At 36.6% G+C, this 22,180-nt stretch overlaps 1 protein-coding gene across 1 annotated transcript in view; it reads right to left on the bottom strand.

Annotated features, from left to right (window-relative positions):
- Window positions 1–375: 375 nt before the first annotated feature.
- Window positions 376–22,180, bottom strand: part of LIN28B (lin-28 homolog B) — a 63,958-nt gene continuing 42,153 nt past the window's right edge. The window contains exon 4 of the mRNA XM_015812221.1: window positions 376–751. Coding sequence (XP_015667707.1) covers window positions 376–751 — 376 coding nt within the window. The remainder of the gene's footprint in view (window positions 752–22,180) is intronic.

The following is a 22,180-nucleotide window of genomic DNA, read 5'->3' as shown; positions in this document are numbered from 1 at the left end:
AAGACATGGTTAAGATAAATCACAGAGAACTCAAGCAGCTAAGGAAGCATAGTCTTCCTTAACTCTATAGGGCTGTTCTGGAAAAGAGGGGAAGAAGCAAAGAATATATGCCCAAGAATAATTTAGGCTAAATTTAAAAATCATATGAGATCCTGATGCCCAAACAGTTTAGAAACCCATTAGCCATTAAACACATCTGAAATTTACTTGGAGTGACTGATTTGCTTTGGTTATTTTTGTTTTCAAAAGACCTCCGGTCCACAACAGTAGTTAAAAATTGAGGTTTGCTGCAGGATAATACATGAGATTATTCTCCTTGTGCTTGAATGAGGTAGACATCCCAAGAGGTAATAAAAGGCGGTGATACAACTCTTTTTAAGTCTTTTTTCTTTTTTGAATTGACGGTCCCTTCCGGCTTTGCTCTTCTGGTGATGGAGAAAACTTACTTGAAGCAGCTTCTTGAGGTGACTTTCCTGAATGCTGTAAGATATCTGGCCTTCCTTCCAGAGTATAAGATGGAGAAGTATAGCCATAGGCCCCTCCTCCTCCTCCTTCCCTCAGGAAGGCTGATGTGGAGGGCTGGGTGTCAGCTTCATATCTTCCCTGGTAACTCGTAGGCTGCTGTGGAACAGTTTTAAGTGGACAGTTTGCCACCATGTGCATGATGCTCTGACAGTAATGGCACTTCTTTGGCTGTGGAGGTAGAATACATTCCTTAGCATGATGATCGAAGCCACCACAATTATAGCATCTGCAAAATACAAACAGGGAGATATACCCTTAATTGAATAGGCTCACAAGAGAAATGTTTGATCCTCAACTTTAAAAAAATAGCAAGGGGCCAGTGCCAAGGACACCAATAGCACCAAATTTGGAAACGTAAAGCCCTTGGTGCTGTCTGAGTTTGGTTGCTTGTTTGCAGAAGTTTCAATTGCCCCATTAGGTAACTTCATCAGTGCAAATTTGGAAATGTTATATTACATGATGCTTTTTGACACTATTTTGGAAAGCTGCTTTCTACTATTCCAGGGTTTTTCAAAGTAGTTGACAAGACTGACTGCTTTGGAATAAGAACCAAGGAACTTTATTAAGTGTCTTACCTAGGCTGACAATGTCTCTCTCTCTCTCCCGCCCCCCCAATGCTAGAAAGGGGTTGTGTCATTTTCTTACTTTTGAAGTATAAATGAAAGGAAAAGAAGCAGTACAATGGAACTTCTTTGTTGTTTCTAAATGGCCATCAAAAGCCATTGGTAAAGACTTACTACCTAAGAAACTGACTGAATCAGCCTGACAAACATCCATCTATATAGGCTTAGTCTATACATTCATATCAACTACAACAGTGCTGAATTGGGAGATTTGCACATTCTCTCCAGTCTACTTTAGTCCACCAGTATCAAGATAACAGTTGTAATATTTTACATACGTTTTCTTAAAACATGAACAATAGCCAATTTATGCTGGATTCTACTCAGAATACTCAATAAAGTTGTGAGATGTAGAATATGCAAAAAAAAAAGTCCTGGATATGGTGCATAATAGTACTGATATCAGGAAATATTGGAAAGTTTATTGGATACTATTATTATCAATTGTATTCCCTCTCAAAAGAGAGCCATGAAGGATAACCATGGTAAGAGAGGGGGGAAGATCAATTAAAAGAAATGCAGCAATTTGCTGTCATTGCTGATTTCTGTTTCACAGAATTATTTTTTTTAAAATTAAGAATAAGAAAAACCCATAACCCAAAATTAAGGAGCTTGTGGTTGCCATCTCTTGGATTTTGAGATAACTTGAAGTTTATTTATTTATTTAAATTTATCTGTATCCCACCTTTATTATTTTTACAAATAACTCAAGGCCACACCATATTCAACACACCTTTCTCTTCCTATTTCTCCACAACAACTCTGTGAGGTGGGTTGGGCTGAGAGATGTCACCTTTCATGGCTAAAACAGGACTTGAACTCACATCCTCCTGCTTTCTATCCTGGTGCCTTAACTACTAGATCAAACTGGTTCTCATTCTTATGCTTTTTATTCCTTCCCTCTTTGTTGGAACCACAAATACATCATCGTATCTTGTCTGGGTGATACTAAGATCTCACAGAATAGGTTTTTTTTCAAAGTGGAGGGAGAAACACTTTTGAGAACTTCCTGTGAAATGAATTTGATATCTCTAATACTTCTCAGGTTTGAGGTATATTATACCAAAGTAAATTTTTGCAAACTAGTACTGTGAGAACATTACAGAGCTCAAGACAAAACTGTAAGGACTGTAGGTGTTTTGAAAATATCTAAAACAAGATAAAGGAAATGATTTTCTTGTGAATAAATTACCAAGAGAATTGCAATGCGAAGGACAGGTTGCTGTGATTCACTGAGCAATTATCTGTGCATTTACAGATATGGATTTGCATCTGTACAGAATCCTTCATCAGAGCTCATTACAGCTAAGAATGTTGGCAGGGAGACCCCTGCATTTCCAGAAAGGATAAACCACAGCCCTATGGCTGTGGGGCACTGCAAATGGCCATATTGGGGGGAGGAAACGTGGATGTTGGTGCATCAAATCTAGATTTTAGGGAGCTTTTTCAAGGTCCTTTGTAATTTTGATCAGTCGCTAAGCAACTGATTGCAAGTCAAGGACTGTGTGTACTATATCTCAACTATCATAGATAAGGAAAGAAAACATCATGTAGAAAAAAAGATAAAAGAAACGTACTTCAGATAAATAATTATTTTGTGTGATTTCATTTTTATCCATTTCAGAATAACCCACTAGAGGGCAGCAACCATCTGATCATTCCCCTCATCCTTGAAGTGCTTTAAAATGTTATTTCAAAAATTATTGTCAGAGGGGAAAACCAGGTCATTTTAACAACAGTTTTAAAGATGAAGAAAGGTATGATGCAAGATCATATTTTCAAGAAATATGCTTATATACAGTATATATTTACATATCTATCTATCTATCTATCTATCTATCTATCTATCTATCTATCTATCTATCTATCTACCTACCTACCTACCTACCTACCTACCTACCTACCTACCTACCATCTAAAGATATCTTAATTCCAAGCCAACAATACTTTTCTGCAATAAATTGGAATTTGAAGTAGAAAAAATACCAGCCTCTAAAGGAGAATATTTGTTATCTCAGGGCTGAAATGAGGGGATCACTAGCACTGAGCACTTAGATGAGGACAGATTAACTCCAAGATTAACATCAGACCAACAATCAAGAAGTAAACAATACCACAATCAAGGAAGTGCCAAATAAGCCAACAGTAAACAGCCCAACCCAAAAAATCTCCAAGACTACTCCCACCAACACTGACAGGACAAGCCACTAGGAATATAAACTGAGAACAAACCCTAGTCCTTAGCAGCACTAGTGAGGTTACCTAGTTTGGATAATAAACTGTTTGTAAGAAAACAACCAAGCTCAGATAGCACCAAGGAGCCCACAATATCGGCCTCATATTGTTTATGCTCCTGTAAGAGCTGTAAGTCTTCAAGCATTGCTGAGCAAATACTTTTGAAACAATAGTAGCTTTCCAAATAGCAGCGTTTCCACTTACCATTCATTTCAAGGGAGTTTGCAGATTAGGCTTGTATTTTATAATCAAAGTTACAAAACTAATGGGGTGGGAAGAAACTATGTCACAATATAGCTATGGCTAGGTATATTTTTGCATGAACAAGAAATAGAAACGAGATTTTAAAAAAATCTTATTTCTCCCCCAATTTGGCCCAGTAATAGTCTACTCACTTTTTTAGACTGAATATTAGGTGAAGTTTAGGTTTGATTGCTCTTTATGATTACAAAAAGGAATCCTTCCACAGGTTTGTTTTAATTCCGGGTTTTGAAACCTGAAGTTCCTCCCCAATCTTTTCTGGGGTGTGATTTTCACCAAGGATTGTTTTGGATTAATTCATTCAGTTTGGTTTATTTCTTTTTCAGTCCCATTTTGGCAGAAGGATTTGAATGGATGAAAACATGGCCCTACTGGAAGTCGGGAACGTTTCCTCGAAGCCCAGCTGGGAATTCATAGAGAGTAGGTTGCTCCCTATGAATGTAGGTTACAATGATGGGTGGCTGTTTCACACCTCATTAAAAGGATTCCAAAAGCTCAGGCATGTCAAACTCGTGACATCACGTGATGTCATGCGACGTATCGCGACTTCTTCCCCATTGCCGGCAATAGGGTGGGTGCGGTTTTGGAGTGACGCACGGGCCTGGCAGTTTGACATACCTGCATAAACTCATGTGTAGTGGGTGCTCTCCCATCTGTGGAGGTATCAGCTCCCCAGAAAGAGTTTTTTTGGGGGGTGGGGGCTCTTTTAGACTTCCTGCCCTCCTGCCCAGTGAGGTACACCTAGTGCCATTTTTATTATGACTGATCAGTGTTGGACGGTATATAAATATGTAATATAAAGTTAATTACACAACCAGGAAATATTTCTATAACCCAGAAGCTCACCCCGTGAGTTTAAATACAACTTGACCATCAGGCATGGATAAGCAACTTTTTGTGATCCTCTTCAAAGGAAGCCCGGCTATCAGCTGATTGTGAGCTAATTGTGAATATAGGCTTAGTGCTATTCCAAAGTAGTGCTACCCTGGAACTGTGCAACTCCACAGTTGCATAAACCTTTGTCCAAAAGGAGACCGTGAACAAGTTCGTGAAAACCTTTGTGACAAACCAGAGCAAAAATTGTTAGATAGCCAAAGAGCCAAAATTGCTGGCTGCGTAAGCCATTTTTTATCAAGCCATTTTTCAAACTGGTTTCCGCTCCTAGTCTTGGCTCCATCCCATTTAAGGAAAACGACTTTTGGATATTTTCCCAATAGCTGGGGTCAGGAGAGTGGGGAGAACAAAGCCAGGGTATCTATCAATCTCTGTAGAATACCTTCTATACAAAGGTCAGCATCAGACCTTTATTACTTTGGCTTTCTACCTCTCTGGTTCACCTAAAGACATCCCTTCCATTCACCTGATTAGGCTGATTAAGATGAAGTATACTCAGTTAAGACAACTTAAGTAAAGAATTCCGTTTTGCTGTGCTTCTCGATGGAAGAAAATAAAAACTATTGCCTTCTTTAAAAATGAATTCTGTTCAGCAGGAGGAAGAAATATATAAGGTTCAACAAAACAAAAGCCTTGGCAATGAATTTAATTGAGGCCACCTCATTTTTGTGAGGCCCACATACAGAAATAAGCACAAGTATTGCTCCACACATTTTTCTTTAAATGTGTCGAAGTAGGTTAAAGGGCTTTCTCAGCAGATCGGTTAGCAGCCATAGACAAATCCATTTAATAAGTCACTAGGGTAGGCACTATGTTACTCAATTCAATTTTTTACCTTCCCAATTGACCAAAAGCCAGCTAGCCCAGGGGGCCTTCTCATTTTGTACATGTAAATGGATATAAATGTTATCCATCATCTACATATGCACTGCTTGGAAAGGAACACACTTTCTAAATCCATTTGACAGTCTAATTCTCCTTTTCACTTTTACATAAAGAACATTGGGATTAAGGCTTGGAGACTATAATTTATTACCAAGAAGCTATTAAACTTGTAGCTGGTGCATTCCATTACACTATGCATGGCCTTATCTGTATACATTTACAGATACATTTACATATACAGGATTTACAATCTTAATTTGGTTCCCCTGAATTTTGTTTATAAAAGTCTTATCAATCATGCACTTCTTATCCAATCACACCCATTTTGAAACACTTTGCCTCTCCATGAACCTAAGGATCTTAAAAAGCAGAGAACTAATTGTAGGCACACAACATCACAAATATAATATCACAAATAACAAAGCACCATCCATGAAAATGAAGATATGTATTCAAACTGGAAAATTAAAGCGTTTAAAACAGCAGAGTTCTCAGTGTGTTTAGCTGAGCTGGTTTATTATACACACTAAATCCTAAGTATGATTTTTGATATACTGTACTTTACAAAATATGTTCCAGACCTGGCAAAGTTATGTCTGCTCTTTAAAAAATCCTTAATGCTGTAGCAGAGCACTAAAATAGGCATTTTATGACTGATAAAACAGGTGAAGACCTTTTGTGTTATTGTTTTCCAGAAAAACAAACAAACTACAGAATAGACGGTAAGATATGGAATTCCACCAAATATTCAATACAGATAGTCCTCGACTTACAACGATTGAGCCAAAAATTACTGTTACTAAGTGAGACAGTTAATTTTGCCCCACTTTATGACCTTTCTTGACACGGTTATTAAGTGAATCACTGCAGTTGTTAATTTATTAACATAGTTGTTAACTGAATCTGGCTTCCCCATTGACCTTGCTTGCCAGAAGGTCACAAAAGGTGATCACATGATCCCAGAACACTGCAACCATCACAAATATGAAGAGTCTGAATTTTGATCATGTGGCCACAGGGACGTTGCTGTGGTCATAAGTGTGAAAAATGTTCATAAGTCACTTTTTCAGTGCCCTTGTAATTTTAAACAGTCACTAAATGAACTGTTGTAAGTTGAGGACTACTGTAGTAAAGAAAACAAACACTTCTGATAAAGATGTGTTTCATGATAACAGATGATGGGTATATTTCGAAGGAATTTTTGTCAGAAAAAAAAACAAGCTAAACTGCCTTTCACTAAAACTTGCTTTAATACATACGGTACTGGTAAAGTATTTGTCATCTTAGGCACAAGCTGTGCTTGAAATATTAAAGCTCACTCTTCAAACTGAACTTCTTGTATACACAAAGGATGCTGCCCCCCCCCCAGCATGAAGATAGTTTTAATTCTGGATTCTACACTACCTATGCCCTACATTTTCCAGTGGAAAGGACCTTTTACACAGTTGGCTTTAAGTAACAACTAAGCAAGCACAATGGTCATTTTCATGTTGGCCTCTGATATGATTTAGACTACAGGTAGTCCTCGATTTACCACAGTTTGTTTACTGACCAAAGTTATAGCGGCACTGAAAAAAGTGACTTATGAACATTTTTCACACTTAGGACCCTTGCAACATCCCCCATGGTCCCATGATCAAAATTTAGACACTTGGTAACTGACTCATATTTATGATGGTTGTGGTGATCACCCGGGGTCATGTGATCACCCTTTGCGACCTTCTGACAAGCAAAGTCAATGGAGAAGGCAGATTCACTTAGCAAGTGTGTTACTAACTTACCAACTGAAGTGATTCACTTAATAACTGCAGCAAGAATAGTAATAAAATGGGGCAAAACTCACTTAACAACTGTTTCGCTTAGCAATAGAAATTTGGGGCTCAATTGTGGCCGTAAGTCGAGGACTACCTGTATAGTTGTTATAATATGTTATAGCTATATATGTTAAAACAAGGTGGTCCCTGATTTTACCAAGCTAGTGCTGGCAATGCCATCCATCTCATATCTTCCATTCCACGTGTCATATCTGCTAGGTAATGCTACTGTTCACAGTAACTAGAGCAAGGGAAGGGAAGCGCAAGTGCCTCTCTCTGTCTCTGTCTCTCTCTCTCTGCAAATGGCGGAGGAGGCCCGGAGCCGCAGGAGAAAGCTCAAAGCCGCAAAACCCTTTTGATATCTAAAATGAAGATAACATTGCATATATCCTTTTTTATCTTTATTATATATAGGTATAGGTATAGGTATCGGTATCTATCTATCTATCTATCTATCTATCTATCGATCGATAGATAGATAGATAGATAAAGGTAAAAAGGTAAAAAAGGATATATGCAGTGTTACCTTCATTTTAGATATCAAAAGGGTTTTGCGGCTCCCAGTGTTTTGTTTTCGGTGGGAAACGGGTCCAAGTGGCTCTTTGAGTGTTTTGGGTTGCCTACCCCTTAACTAGAGTAACTAGCAACAAAAACTTTGAGTTCAACTGGGGTCGTAAGCCAAGGATCAGCTGTATTAATCTATGTAAACGGCAAGCAGTGTTTGCAATTCTGTACTTCCAGAAACACTTTCCGAAACCACCTTCCTCTGACAAATATGTAGAGAGCTTTGAATCTGTTTCATATCTTCTCAGAAATCTTTTTCTCCTCTTTTAAATGTAAACAGTTCCCCAAATAGCATGAACAGTAGGACAATCGCCAATAAAAAATTTCCGTTACTGGCAAATGAGGAAGGAGATTCTAGGAGGAGTCTAAATACTTCAAATGTTCTAAAAAAAAATTGGGGAGGAACAATTTTTTAAAAAAAGATTCCATAGTACATGCAGCCCTTGCGCATGTTGTGGGCTGGCGCGCATGCACACAAAGTCTGTGCATAAGCAGTGGGTCGGCACACACATGCACGAAGGCCTGCTGGACTATCGCTCATTCCAAATAGGCCACGGCACGGGGGCTGGGGACCCCTGATCTATACTATGGCATTGTAGACAAAAGGATAGCTTAAACAATGGATGACTGGCTCGTCATTCTCCTTCAAACAAAAAAAATATTTCTTTAGATATTTCCACTGAACTTCATATACAACCTACTGTGATCAAAAGCATGTGCAGCAGATACAAGGAAACAAAATATTTGCAAATTTGAAAGTTATCAAATGCTTAGTAGAAAGTGCTATACAACATGAAAAATAGTTCTACCAAAATACTGCTTCTGTTTTTACTTACTGCTATCAAAAATAAACATCTTTTCTGGAAGATGTAGAAGAACAAAACTTTGAATAATATTGTGTGTTTCTTTGGTCTACAGAAGAGTTTGCTGCTAGAAATACAGCTATATAGTGTTATTTATTTTATCAGATCTTTATCCTGCCCTTATTAGGAAAATAAAAATCTATACCAGTCCATCGGCATCCCAAATATGCTTTTTTCATGAGCCAACTGGACTTTCTTGTTTTCCTCTGAAGATGTTTCGCTTCTTATCCAAGAAGCTTCTTCAGCTCTGAAGCTTCGTTGCCTCGTGAAAAAGCATCTTTGGGACAACTATGACCAGGATGACTGAGAATCTCCATAGGACATTGTTATTTTTTCCCAACAGTAATCAACAGAAGGAGATTTTTAATTTAAAAAGAAAGAAAACCAAGATGAAAAGGGGCAAGAAGTAAAAAGCCATACATCCTACTTGCGTCATGTGTACTGTTAGGTCCAAAGCTACACTAGTCCTCCATTACAGGTAGTCCTCAACTTATAACCGCTTGTTTAGTGATTTATGACAGGTTATAACACTTATGACCATTGCAGCATCTCCATGGTCACATGATTCAAATTTGGGCACTTGGCAACTGGTGTGTATTTACAACATTGCAGTATGCTGGGGGTCATGTGATCGCCATTGGTTACCTTTCCAGCAAAATTCCGACAAGCAAAGTCAATGGAGGAAAGCCAAATTCACTTAGCAACTGCTAGTGATTCACTTTACAACAGTTGCAAAAAGTTCATAAAATGTGGCACAAGTCAACAACTGTCTCACTTAGCCAAGGGGAAATTTTGGACTCCATTGTGGTTGTAAATTGAGGATTACCTGTACTTACTTTCCATTTTTTCAGAATCCATGTGCTACTAAGGCAGCTGGTAGTAGGAACTGGCTCTGCAATTGTACTTTTCACTGAAACATTTCATATTGCCATTTCCCCGTTTTCAATGTATTCATATTTAATTTTAAAAATATATCCACATCTGTGACAGACTGCCTATTGTTTCTTCTAAATGGTGAGTTGTGTGATTATACTAGACCTTACCAGTTGTTTTAAATGCAATGCTCCTGTTGTCAAGTTGGCAATAACATCTGTTTCAGCTGACCCAGCAAGCAGTTACTGTCCAAGTAGTACAAATTGGGCTGAGTTTTGTTTTGTTCTTTTTTTGGGAGGGGAAGAGAATAAAACAGTCAAATCATCTATAGAAAAGCTGCACTTTTACTTTCAAAATTATTCTTGGTGTTTTTCCAGTGAACCACTGACCTTGACAACTGCCTGACAAAAATTTCAAACAATAGGTCATTAAAAGATGGCATTGAAAATCTTTTTTTAAAAAACATTTTTCATAAATAAGTAAATAAATACTTGCAAGCTCAAGTTATTAAGTCTGCTATCTATTATGTCAAAGAGACCTGTGAGCAGAAATTTCCTTCCTGATAAAGCAAACAAAGCTGTTCAGTAAGCCAAAAAAGAGATGAGAATCTTCCAGCAAAAGAACCAATGATTTCCTAATCAGAATCTGCACAGTAACTTTTAAGCTTTCTGTCCTTGGCTCAGCATATTGCAAGGATATTTCAGTACTTACTAACCAAAAAAGCATTGTGGAAATTGCATTGTTTCAAAATCCTGATCCCTCCAGTGAGGGGTGCTGGATGTAACAGGAAATTGGTGGCATTTTTACAAGGCTGAATTCCTTCCCTTTTATTAACATTGAGTTGTTGTTCATGATGGACCGACCTTCCATTCTGCAATTTTACAATCTACTTTTAAAAAAAAAATATCATTCAAGGCCACCTCCTGCATTGAAATACTATCTGCTTGCATTTTTAATATCCCCAAATCTGAATAAGGCAGAATCTCATCTCCTCATTTTTCACTAATAACTCTGCTTTCCCTTGTTCTCAATTTTGCCTTCAGAGGTTAAGCTTGACTCCAAAAAAGCTGCCTATTTTCCCCTCCCAGTGTTGACTGGACTTTGTTAAAAAACTTTAATGACAAATGTTCACTTAGTGTATATTTTCCATTTTCTTTTCTGTTTGCTGGTAGGCCAGGCTAGTAGTGTCTTATTTGGAATACCTGCCTATAAGTTGATAGGTGTGATTACGTTTCTGCTATCTATCCATTTTTTTTAGCCTTCTTCTATTAAAAAAAAGACTTCCAGTAAAACTGAATATGTCATCAAGGTTTTGGGGGAGTGGCTAGCTTTTTGTGAAAAATGCTATTAAGCCTTATTGACCTGAATATGGCAATTGTAGATATTTGTTAAGGACATCAGCTTTTATGGACAATATGTATTTACTTATTTATTTAAAAGACTTCTGGGGCCTCTTGTCTTAGGAAACACAATTTGGGTGGCTCACAACAGTTGTATAAAACAAAGCATCATTTTAAAAAAAGGCAATTAAACCTGCAGTATAATCAGTATAACCTTTTATGCAAGCAATACCACTATCTTATAATCTTCAAACTCCAATACACTCTATCCCAGCACATACATACACATCTCCCACCTTTATTATTTTTATCAAGATGAGGAACATGCCTAATACTTCTATCTTCCCCACAACACAATTCTGTGAGGTGGGTTGGGCTAAGAGAGACTGACCCAAAGTCACCTACTTTCTGGGACTAGAACTCATAATCTCCCAGCTTCTAGCCTGGTGCCTTAACCACAGGGGTAGGCAACCTTGGCTTTTTTATGACTCGTGGACTTCAACTCCCAGAATTCCTGAGTTGAAGTCCAAGAGTCATAAAAGAACCAAGGTTGCCTACCCCTGCACTAGACCAAACTCTGCCTTTGAAAAACTTGGGAAGGTGGAGGCCTGCCAGATCTCAAGAGGAAGGATGCTCTATAGGGCAAGGGCTTCCATGGAAAAGGCATACTTCCTAGATACTGCTGATTTTTAAAGGGAAGAGACCCGGAGCATGCCAAGTCAATCTGATGGAACGGGCAGGTACAGATACCTTCAGAGAGTGGTGATCCTGCAGATTTTTGTTTTTAATATGCAATCAAAAGCTTAATAATACTTTTTTTAAAAAAAATGTCTGAGTTTTAACTTTCCTCCAAGACTAAAATGTGAATGAAAGACAGATAATAAGAATGAAGATAAGGATGGAAAAACTGGAATGCTTTCCTTGTTTAATATCAGTTTTTTAAAAATCTGTTTCCCCAATTTCCTTGCACAACAGGACTTCTTCATCTTTTTTCCCTTCAGCCCTGCCCCAAACTCCCAGTGCAGCCACTGAGAACAGAGGGAGGTTGAAGGGGAGGAAGATCTGTTTTGCCAAATGGGGGCCCATTAGCAATTGCCTTCATCCTCTTAATTCTAAACCGAAGCAATTTAGAAAGTATGGATTGCGCTAAACCTTGCTTTTTTTTTTTGAGAAACATGTATCACCCCCCCCAAAAGAAGCCAAAAATTTACATGATAGTGTTTACAGAATACCTATTTTGCCTGTGAACAGAAGTTCATGTTATAGCTGCTTTCGACCACAACAGCAAAGCTCTTATCAGGCTCTGCTGCCTTTAAGCAACTCCTATAAATCTATATGATGCCTTATCTACATCTCCCCGTGCTCAGGTCTTCAATCTTGCTGAGAAAATTGTTTCCTGATCTTAATTATCCTTCCTTTTCATAAATAACTCTCACAACCAACAAAACCTAGAGAGCAAGTAATAGCAATAAATAAATATGTACATACAAAAAAACAAATTGAAACTCTTATATGCAACTTCCCTTATCTTTTCCTCTCTTCCCTCCTATTTGAAAGTCATTAATTTAGAATGCTTAAAGTTTAAAGAATCTTTCTATTTAAAATGTAGCAAATACCAAATGTTCTGGCAAATTATGTTATTCTAACACATCAAGAATAGCCCTCCATATTGAAACCAGTTGGCATCCCAAATGATTTTATTTCAGTGAAAGACTTTCAACAGGTTTTTTAAATTTGTCTATCAATCAATTAATCATCTACACACAAGGCAAGACAGAAGTATATTAAAATTGGTTTAGTTGTGAGGATATCAAAAGACTCTGTATTTAATCATTTGAGAAGGCAATTCAAAAATGAAAGCTTCTGTTGGTCCAGCAACACACTTGCCCTGTTCATGTGCTCATTATTATGTAAAATATATGAAAATGATAGTAGATTAACATTTAGGCAATTGGGATGAATGGGAGGGGGGACCAAAGGAGCTTCTCTTTTCCATCTATTTATTACTTTTTACATAGTTTTATATTATCAGTTCTACAACTCTAAATGTGTTTATTTCAGTAGCCTTTTTTTGACAGTTGCAGCGATGTCGAGGTGCAAAATATATATTTGTATGTGGAATAAACAGTCTGCAAGTACATGACTAGCATGCTATATATCACAGTATTTCCCTCCATATGTTTATTTGCCTTATGCTTGCATGCATCAGAAATAAGTTTTAATTTCATTTATACTGATTACAGAATTAAAGTGGGGCATACCCAAAATGTTACTTTGACTTAACCTAATTGATTCCCATGCTAGCAGTCAACTAGAAATATTTTTTAAAAGTACATTTTACATACCCTTTTTGTAATTTTATTTGGGTTTCAAAAATACTTTTCTATGCCACCTTTAATTGGAGGTACTGTTGGGCACATGAGTAAAGAGAGAATTTCTTTAAACTCTTGATTCGGAATGGTTTATTAAGACATGCCCCCATGGCTCTTCATAATATACTTCTATTATAAGTGAGAATCACTGCCTGCTTTCATCAACCTCAGCTATAGTTAGCTCGGAAACTTATATTACTGTAACAAATCATTTTTCAAGAACGAATCCTTCAATAACAAATCATGCTTCCCTGTGTTTTTCAGTTGTACTAGGAATAGAGCTGTATCACCAAAATCAAGCAAAATGGTTTTGCTTGCCCCTTTTCTGAAATTAAAATGCCTGAGTAAGTGGCATAAGAAACTCCCAAAGGTGGTTTTTTATGAGGGAACTGTACTTTCTTTTTTCTCTTTGAAGACAGAACTGAAGAAACTTCTTGGATGAGAAGCGAAATGTCTTCAAAAAAAGAAAGTCCAGTTGCCTTGTGAAAAAGCACCTTTGGGACAACCATGACCTGGATGACTGAGAAACTCCATAGACATTTTGGAAATAGTATTCAGCTACAGTGTGTTGTTGGGATCAAAAACTGAGATTTACAGTATATTTGCAATAGTGGCAAATATTTCCTGTATATTTTGTAAGAAAAGGTATTTAAGCCATTCTTCCGCAATTTCAAAAATACTCTTCAAATGCCCACTTTTGTAATGCTTATGTTTTAGTTTTAAGCCCTAAGCCCCTTGATAAAGCTTTCTGAAGCTATTTTCAAGAGTTTAACCTTTTATAAACATCAATGGAAATATATCAACATTACACAGAACAAATCTAGCTAGTCAAATCTAGCTAATCTCTTACTTTCCATACATGTCTCATAACAAAACCAAGTCACTACCCCAGATTGTTGAAAAAAAAATACCCAAATATTTGAAGAATGTATAACCTCATTTTGATAACTTGATTGAACTAGCTTTTTAAAAGACATCTTGGAAAAGAGGTTTAAGAAAAAGTAATGAGGACCATAAAGTGGAAAGTTTATTAGGAAAATCAGTATTTCAATTATTGTAATGATTTATTTTTTAAAAATACCTTGATTTAAAGTTAAGTCACATAAACATATTAAAACCTGTACTTCTTTTAAACTGAACCCATGATCTATTTATGAATGGCAACTTGTTAAGAGACTTTTTCTTAACAACAACAACAAAGGAATTAACAAGAAGGGATGTCTCTACTTTAAAAACATGACCTAACTATACTGGAAAGCAGCCAGTGATTTATTACACCTAGGAGAGCTCATTGCAAACTTTGTCTAGATTCCAAGAATGGCATATTGGCATTGGATTTTATGATATAAACCTTTATTTCTTCAGAAACCTCTGGTGCTTTCTTTTAATAATGGAAGCTCTGCAATTTATTGTTTTATCAGATTATGAATGCTTATGACCAGTATCAAAACCACAAAGACATTTGTTGTTACAGCAACCAATTATTTCCTGTAATGTCTATTCAGGAAAATTGTGTACAAAAACTGAAGCTTGATTTAATTAGCAATTTTAAAACAGTCTTCATTTACAGTTGTTTATAAAATGTATTTATTCCATGAGACCTGACCAATCCCATTCTACCATGTAATTCAGCTCTATTTAATTAGCTTTTCACCACATGGTGGGACTAACACAAATATTTCTACTTGCAGCAAAAGAGGAAATGTAAAGAACATTCCAATAATTCAGACCACTTTATGTATCTTATTGCATTAATCCTTGTAATTCTCTTGAAAGGCTTCCAACTGTCTTCATTGCGCTATATTGCAAATCAGACGGAAACAGGAAGTCTGTAGGGAAACAGCAGCTTCCCAAATATTTAACAAGATTATGACAGAGATATTTAATGTGCACAAGAGATCAACTTTAATTTATGAAACTTAAAATAATTTACAAACATTGCAGCGGCATGTATACTATATACTATAAGGATGTCACTCAAATTCCGAGAGATAGGAAAAAACATACATTTTGCATATAATTTGCCTATTCAGTTTATGCAAAACTGGAATATATTTTATTCACATTTAAGGTACGTAAAAAGGAGATTGATTTTTTGCATCTGATTTTTACAATCTCTTCTGACATGCACATGTGTGCTGATGCGCATTCACACACACAAATTGTTGAACATGTCTTAAACACAATTATGCTGCTGGATGATCAATTATTTTTAACTTTTAAATTTCTACAGAAAAAATGGGCATTGTTTTTCCCCATGTTGTTCATGAAAAATGTTTCTTATAAACACCAGGATTACAAAGAAAACATCTGTATGGCAGCAATTTAAGAGACCTTGGTTTAATTATTAGACATTTAAGCAATTACAGCACACATCTTAAGAACCCTGGAAATGTAGAGAATAGCATTAGTGCTACAGCTAATGACGGGGAAAGTAATTGGTAACAAGAAGTTGTAAGACCAGATTCCTAGCTATATTGCCCAACGCTTCTCACACACATATACAAACACACACACACATACAATCCTCTTTATGATGCTGCTAATAAACTATCTAAAACAAAGCAAAATTACTTCCATCCTTATCTCATTTTGTATACAAATCTTTGAAAAAATAATCATAATTTGTTTATTAGTCTGAAATTATTTATTAAAAATTTGTTTGGAGATTATTTCCAACCAAAATGTGCTATTTTTTTCCTCTGCAGTTCTATTCCAGTCTTGAAACTATCTTAATCTCCTGCCCTAAGATGTTGACCTTGTAGGAATAGAGGTCAGAGGTTAGAAGAGACAGGCTGCAGAATATCTGGACTATCAATTCATGCCTGAAAGATTTCTCTTCTACAATAGAAGCTGCAAAACAGTAAATTCGAAAATCTGACAAAACAAGTCTTAAGACAGAACAAACCCATTATATTTACAGAAATGTGCCAAACTGTTCATAGTTTAAATGTGGTTAAAATGGCTTGCATGATATTATAATTTGTTCATTAAAAATTATCATCACACAACTCCTTTGGAAAGGAACAGAAGTTGGAAAAAATTTGAAACATTAGTTTATATTATTTAAGTTACTTTGTAAGCTACCCGGTAATTTTTAAAATGATATATTAGTTTCAATTCTCATTAGTTTCTCTGAGTGGATACTAGCATTAGAACGATATGGTAGTCATGTGTAAATGCAACTTTAAAATTATTTCCAGAGTACAATATATTAGTTTTCTTTCACCCATTAATGTTAATTAAAGTATTCAGCTGTGAATTTCCAAACATTGGTTTCTTTAAAAAAATATGCAATGATTCAACAATATTCATAGCAGGCCAATCTAACTTCCCAAGAATAGAAAACCTTTTAATAATATTTACCATCTTTTCTAAGGGTTGTGGGCATAAAAACAAGCATCTTTTCAAAATACAAGGTTAGCACAGTTAACACAATCCCAAAATGAATTAGAAAAAAATGATAAAGACCTCCATATTTTTTAAAGGCAATTTATTGATCCACGGACCATCTCCAAAATTAACTTCGTGACTTTAAAGTTATGAAATAATGCATTTGCTCTTAGTTTGTCTTCTCTGAAGCTGAAGGGAGTGTGATGTGATTGTAACATTTTGAAGTAAGTCAGCAGCTTGATAAATAGGGAACTGCCATCTAGGCCACCCACGGAGCTTTATTACTGAATTGGGGGTGGGGTGTGGCGATATCCAGGCAGCCCTTAATGATCCTTAAGTTGCAGACATGAGGAATGATTGATTATGCAGGAATTGTGGATCTGCTTCCCAAAATTATGATTATTTGTTTTATTCTACTACTCTTTTTTTTTTCCAAAGGAGGAAATATAGCTGAAGGCACAACTTGCAGTCTTCTAAAGACTCCTTATGCCCAGTGAAAAATTCCCTTCTTGCTCTGTACATACAAGTAGAAAAATAAAAATTCTAAATATAGAATTATCAATATTAATATATATTTTACAGCTGCTAAAGAGAGATGGATGGTGGCCTATCTGATGCCCATGCTAATAAAATGCATTTCCCTAAACTCTTTTAGGTTAATACCAAGGGGAAAAGATAAGTTCCTTCGGAATGAAATCAAGCGTTCAAGGCACAAAGCAATATAACCCTCTCATATCAATTAAGCAACCATTCATCACTCTAGAAGGCAAAGAAGCTTGGGCATTAATTGACAGCAAGGAAATGAAAGCATACGTTATAATTTTCCAAACTCTCTGAACTGAAGGAAATTAACTGGCTTTAAAATGACCAAAGCTAAAGCCAGATCTAGTCAATTCTAAGCTACATAAGTGGTTCTCCTTAAAAAAAAACACAATTTAAATAACTTTTTCATAAGTATAGTATTTGAAAAAGGGTGCATTCACTAAGAACCAAAACAAATTTAAATGTACAAATTAATGGACACCAAAGATAAGGCACTGTTTAAACCACTGATTAAATTATTTTTAAAGGAAGATGGTCATAATCAGCATTTTATTCTCAGAAGGCTGTATTGGGGGGGATGTATAGGAAATCTGCCCAATTTTATCTGTTCTTGAATGTGCTTATTTTATATTGTCTTTTTCTCAGAGACAATATTTCTGAAATTGTAAATCAATATGGTATTGCTGATTTCCTTTCTTTCCTTTTTCCCCCTTTTGCATCTTCCATCTCTCTCTCTCTCTCTCTCTCTCTCTCTCTCATTATTATCCATCGTCATCATTATTATTATCTATCATAATTATTATATCTATCTATCTATCTATCTATCTATCTATCTATCTATCTATCTATCTATCTATCTATCTATCTATCTATCTATCTATCTATCTTCTATCTAATTTTTAAATTGTCCATCTCCCTCAAAGAGGAATTGTTGGTGATGATCTTATCACTGTTAATTTTATTATTAATATTGTATTACATTTGCATAATTAAATTAAATGTAAATAGCTGTCTTAAATTGCAGCTTAAATCAAGGACCTTAAACTCATTTAAGCCAAGGAATTATATAAATTATAAAATTGTGTTTTGTGTGTAGAATGGGGTGGGAGAGAGAGTTTTTAAACTTTGTGAAGGAATATAGAGTGAAAAATCATGAATAAAACTGGGTGTGGATAACAGTTTCAGACACATGGTCTCTAAAGTTTTATTTATATATCCATGGTTTCTGGAATTATGTTTTGATGATCTGTTTCTTGCCCCGCCCCTTTTTTTAAAAAAAATCTTTCATCTGTATTTGGTTTGCATGTGACTTTATGTAAAAGGATTTTTCAAACTGGAAAAGATTTTGGGAAGGATAAAATAAGATAGATAGATAGATAGATAGATAGATAGATAGATAGATAGATAGATAGATAGATAGATAGATAGATAGATAGATAGATAGATAGATAGATAGATACAGAGAAGATGAGATTTTATTATAAGCTTCTAATTTTGTTAAGCTTGACTGCGTATTGTAGAGAGAAAAATGTTAGAAAAAGAGGGCTGAGGATAAGAAGAATCTTTTTTCCATTCAGCATTATTCCTACCCTACATCTGGAGCCTCTTTTCACAATCTGTTTCTGTTGGTCATTAAAGTGCTTTGCAGAGGACCAATGCATAATTTTTGATTTATTTGTGGGAGTTATGCATTTTCTCTTACATGGCCCCTAAAAAGAAAAGGCTACTTTGTCAGTTCAGAATATGGAATATGAGTAAATTGAGCCTATCAGTTTATTCCCATTTAACACCTTCTGCTATTAGGAGCAACTATACACACCATATTGTATTGTTGGGTTTTGTTTTGTTTTTTTACTTGCAAACTTGTAATCCTACTTTATTTTCTCCATACATGCCAGAATAAAAATCTCTAGTTTATAACTTTGACTTTTTATAGATTGAGGTTCTGGTATGCACATAGCTTTGAATGAGCCATCTGTTAAGCAGTTATTATGCATCATTATATACATATTCATTATATATATTAGTGCGTGTACTTATTGATTGTATTCCTGGCAAATGAGGCACTTAATTTTAATTTTAATAGTTCCAAAAGGTGATTTTGACGCTTAGAATAGCCACTCAGATGATGGATGATTTATGGTTTATAGGTAATAGTTATAGATTGCATTAATACAAAAACATGCACCTTGGTATATCTAGTTATTGCACTTTACATTTTAAATTCAAGCCTATATTCTGAAAAGGTTTTGTTCTGTGTCTTATATTATAATGGCTTTACAGGTTAATCCAGTGGTGGCGAACCTATGGCACGCGTGCCAGAGGCGGCACTCAGAGCCCTCTCTGTGGGCACGCGCGCCATGCCCCGGAGATGGCAACTGTCCCTCTTCAACCAGCCGCCCACTAACTCGCCGAGGTCCCACATGGCCGGATGCATCCCAGCACCCATGCGCTCACTGGCCTGTGTGTGCAGGGGCTGATGGTGTGAGGCAGCAGCCGCCCCGGCCTCACCTTGCTCTGTGACAATGGCACCCCCACCCTGCCTTGCCTTGCCTCACTCAGCAGGACAAGCCTCCTGCCCACCACCCCACCTGCCAGAGACCCCCTGGATCTCCCCCAACCCTGCCCGGCCCCCACAGGCATTCCTCCCACGAGCAACATCTAGGTGATCATGCCCAACTTGGCCACACCCACCCAATCTGCCATGACCACCACAGCCACACCCACCCAGTGGGCCACGCCCACCTGGCACCCGGTGATAAATAAGAGTGTTTTGGGTTGCAGTTTGGGCACTTGGTCTCTAAAAGGTTCGCTATCACTGGGTTAAGCGCTACATGCCCTCAGTTTGCCTGGGTTTTGTGCCTCACACTGGCAAGAATGTATACACTCACAATTTCAATGGATAGAGTGTTCCCAATCACTTTACCCAGGAAAAGTTTTTTTCTCATGTCAAATTAGTTTCCTGGTGATTGTAAGAAAACTTCCCTGTTGTGACTATAGCAATAATATGGAACTAGACAACCTATGCCCTGTTGGGTCATCATTTCAGAGATATTTCTTTATCTAAACAGAGAAATAGAATGATCAATGGCAGGCAAAAAAGAAGGGGAAGCAGGAGCAACTTCTGATTTCCTACCGGCTTCCCCACTAAGTTTTCTTATGGGAATCTGGCAGGGAGCACTGGAAATCTCCCTTCCCTTTCTAGCAGGGCTGTAAATTGCTGCTGCTGGATGGAGGGAGGAAGTGAGGATTGTGAGACTGGCTGGGAAACTGTCATGGAATGTTAAAAATAAAGATTATGTGACAGCAGCAACCCAATAGCACCTAAGCAGCCACAACATCCCCAAATTTCATTTCCTTGGGAGTCAAGGGTCCCAGATTTTGGACACATTCTATAAATTAACCCACAATGTACTTTGGTTCAAAAATTGTTGCTATATGATGCACCATTTTGCTGAATTAAATGTTATGGCAATGAACATTTTAGTAGTATATAGGTGCCATTGATGAATTCATATACATTAAGCACCTCTACTAATAATACTTTCCTAAAATTTCACCTACACCATCCAGGCAGAAATCTGATATTCACAATTCCTTCTCATAAAGCTCAGGTGCTATTTCATTGGCCATTAATTCTGTTTTGTGGCACACATTTTCAGTGGCGCCAGGAAGCACCGCATACAGTATGCAAATTATGCTGGACCATCAGGATAGAAAGATAGATGCACACACACAAAAAAATGAGAAGCAAATATGCTTAGTAGCAAATGTATTTATTTTGCTTGTTAAATTTATATCCCACCTCTTCAGAGTAGGACAGGCTGGAAAGATTCACTGGTTGAAAGTTACCCAATGAGGTTCCATGGCTGATGGTTGACCTAAAAGTGGGTCTCTTCTATCCTTAATCCAACCATTCAACCACTGAATTAATTGGCTTTGAGAAAAATGAAAGAAACGTTTGCATTTTTGAATATGCATTAGAGGTGTTTGCTGGATTGTCCCAAGTTCAGCTTACTGGGTAAAGCATAGTAATTCAAAACAGATTTTCTTTTATTCAGTGGAGACGAGACACGTCTGATCACACACTGACTTCAGGAGGCCCCTGAATTCTGAATACTGTAGCTGTATAATTTTTGGTTAAACACAGCATTATGCTCTGCAGCTCAAGAACAAATGTGCAAAAGTGTAATGATTGGAACTAAGTATTTAAGTGTCCCTCTTTGAGAGAAATGGGCAGTTCATAACAAAAATAAATAAAAAATTTAAAAGGGTTTAAAAATTTTACTTCAGCCATGTTTTTTCCATGATAGAAAGCTTGGAAGTTATTCTTTCCTTAAACCAAAATGGTTTTTTTTTGGTCTTAGAATATAGGAGCAGTTACTTATTGCATGAGACCATATTATTACTGTGTTGTAAAGGAAATGGGTGAAGAAAATCATAAAAGGGTTTAGCAAATATCTGCATGACATCTCAAGCAAATAAGTCTAGTATCATTGCTTTTTATTTTAAAAGAATGTTTAATTTATCATACCATTGTGTTTCTACATTTGCAGTTCAGCCTGTCTTCAACATCTTCTAATTTTAGCCTTCTCTATAAGCCTTGTTCATTCATGCAAGCCCAGGGAAGCAGAAATCTTCTTTACTTTCACTAACAAGATGTGTTATTACCCTGTTGCGTAACATTAAAAGACTCTGTAAGTATGGAGACTCTAGAATTCTAGAAAATAAGGATATCAAATCTTAAGAAAAGTCTCCAAAGCCAGAAGAAGCTCCATGCAGCAGACATGACTTCTCATGTTGAGAGTCCTGAGAACAGGGATGGGGATAATATTCTGATCTCTTCTTTTCTGATTGTACAACCTATTTTCTGTAAACATCTAAAGAAGCTGTGAGTTACATATTATATACATGCACATAGCCCCCCTGACTTTGAAGGGCAGCATCCAAATTTTATAAACACATACTCAAATACCATTTGCACTGTGTAAGGAC

Source organism: Protobothrops mucrosquamatus, unplaced genomic scaffold (genome assembly GCF_001527695.2).
Source record: "Protobothrops mucrosquamatus isolate PMUCROS unplaced genomic scaffold, P.Mucros_1.0 scaffold_58, whole genome shotgun sequence".
NCBI classification, from domain to species: domain Eukaryota; kingdom Metazoa; phylum Chordata; class Lepidosauria; order Squamata; family Viperidae; genus Protobothrops; species Protobothrops mucrosquamatus.
The sequence above is the reverse complement of the archived record's forward strand: the minus strand, read 5'-3'. Positions and strand labels throughout refer to the sequence as shown.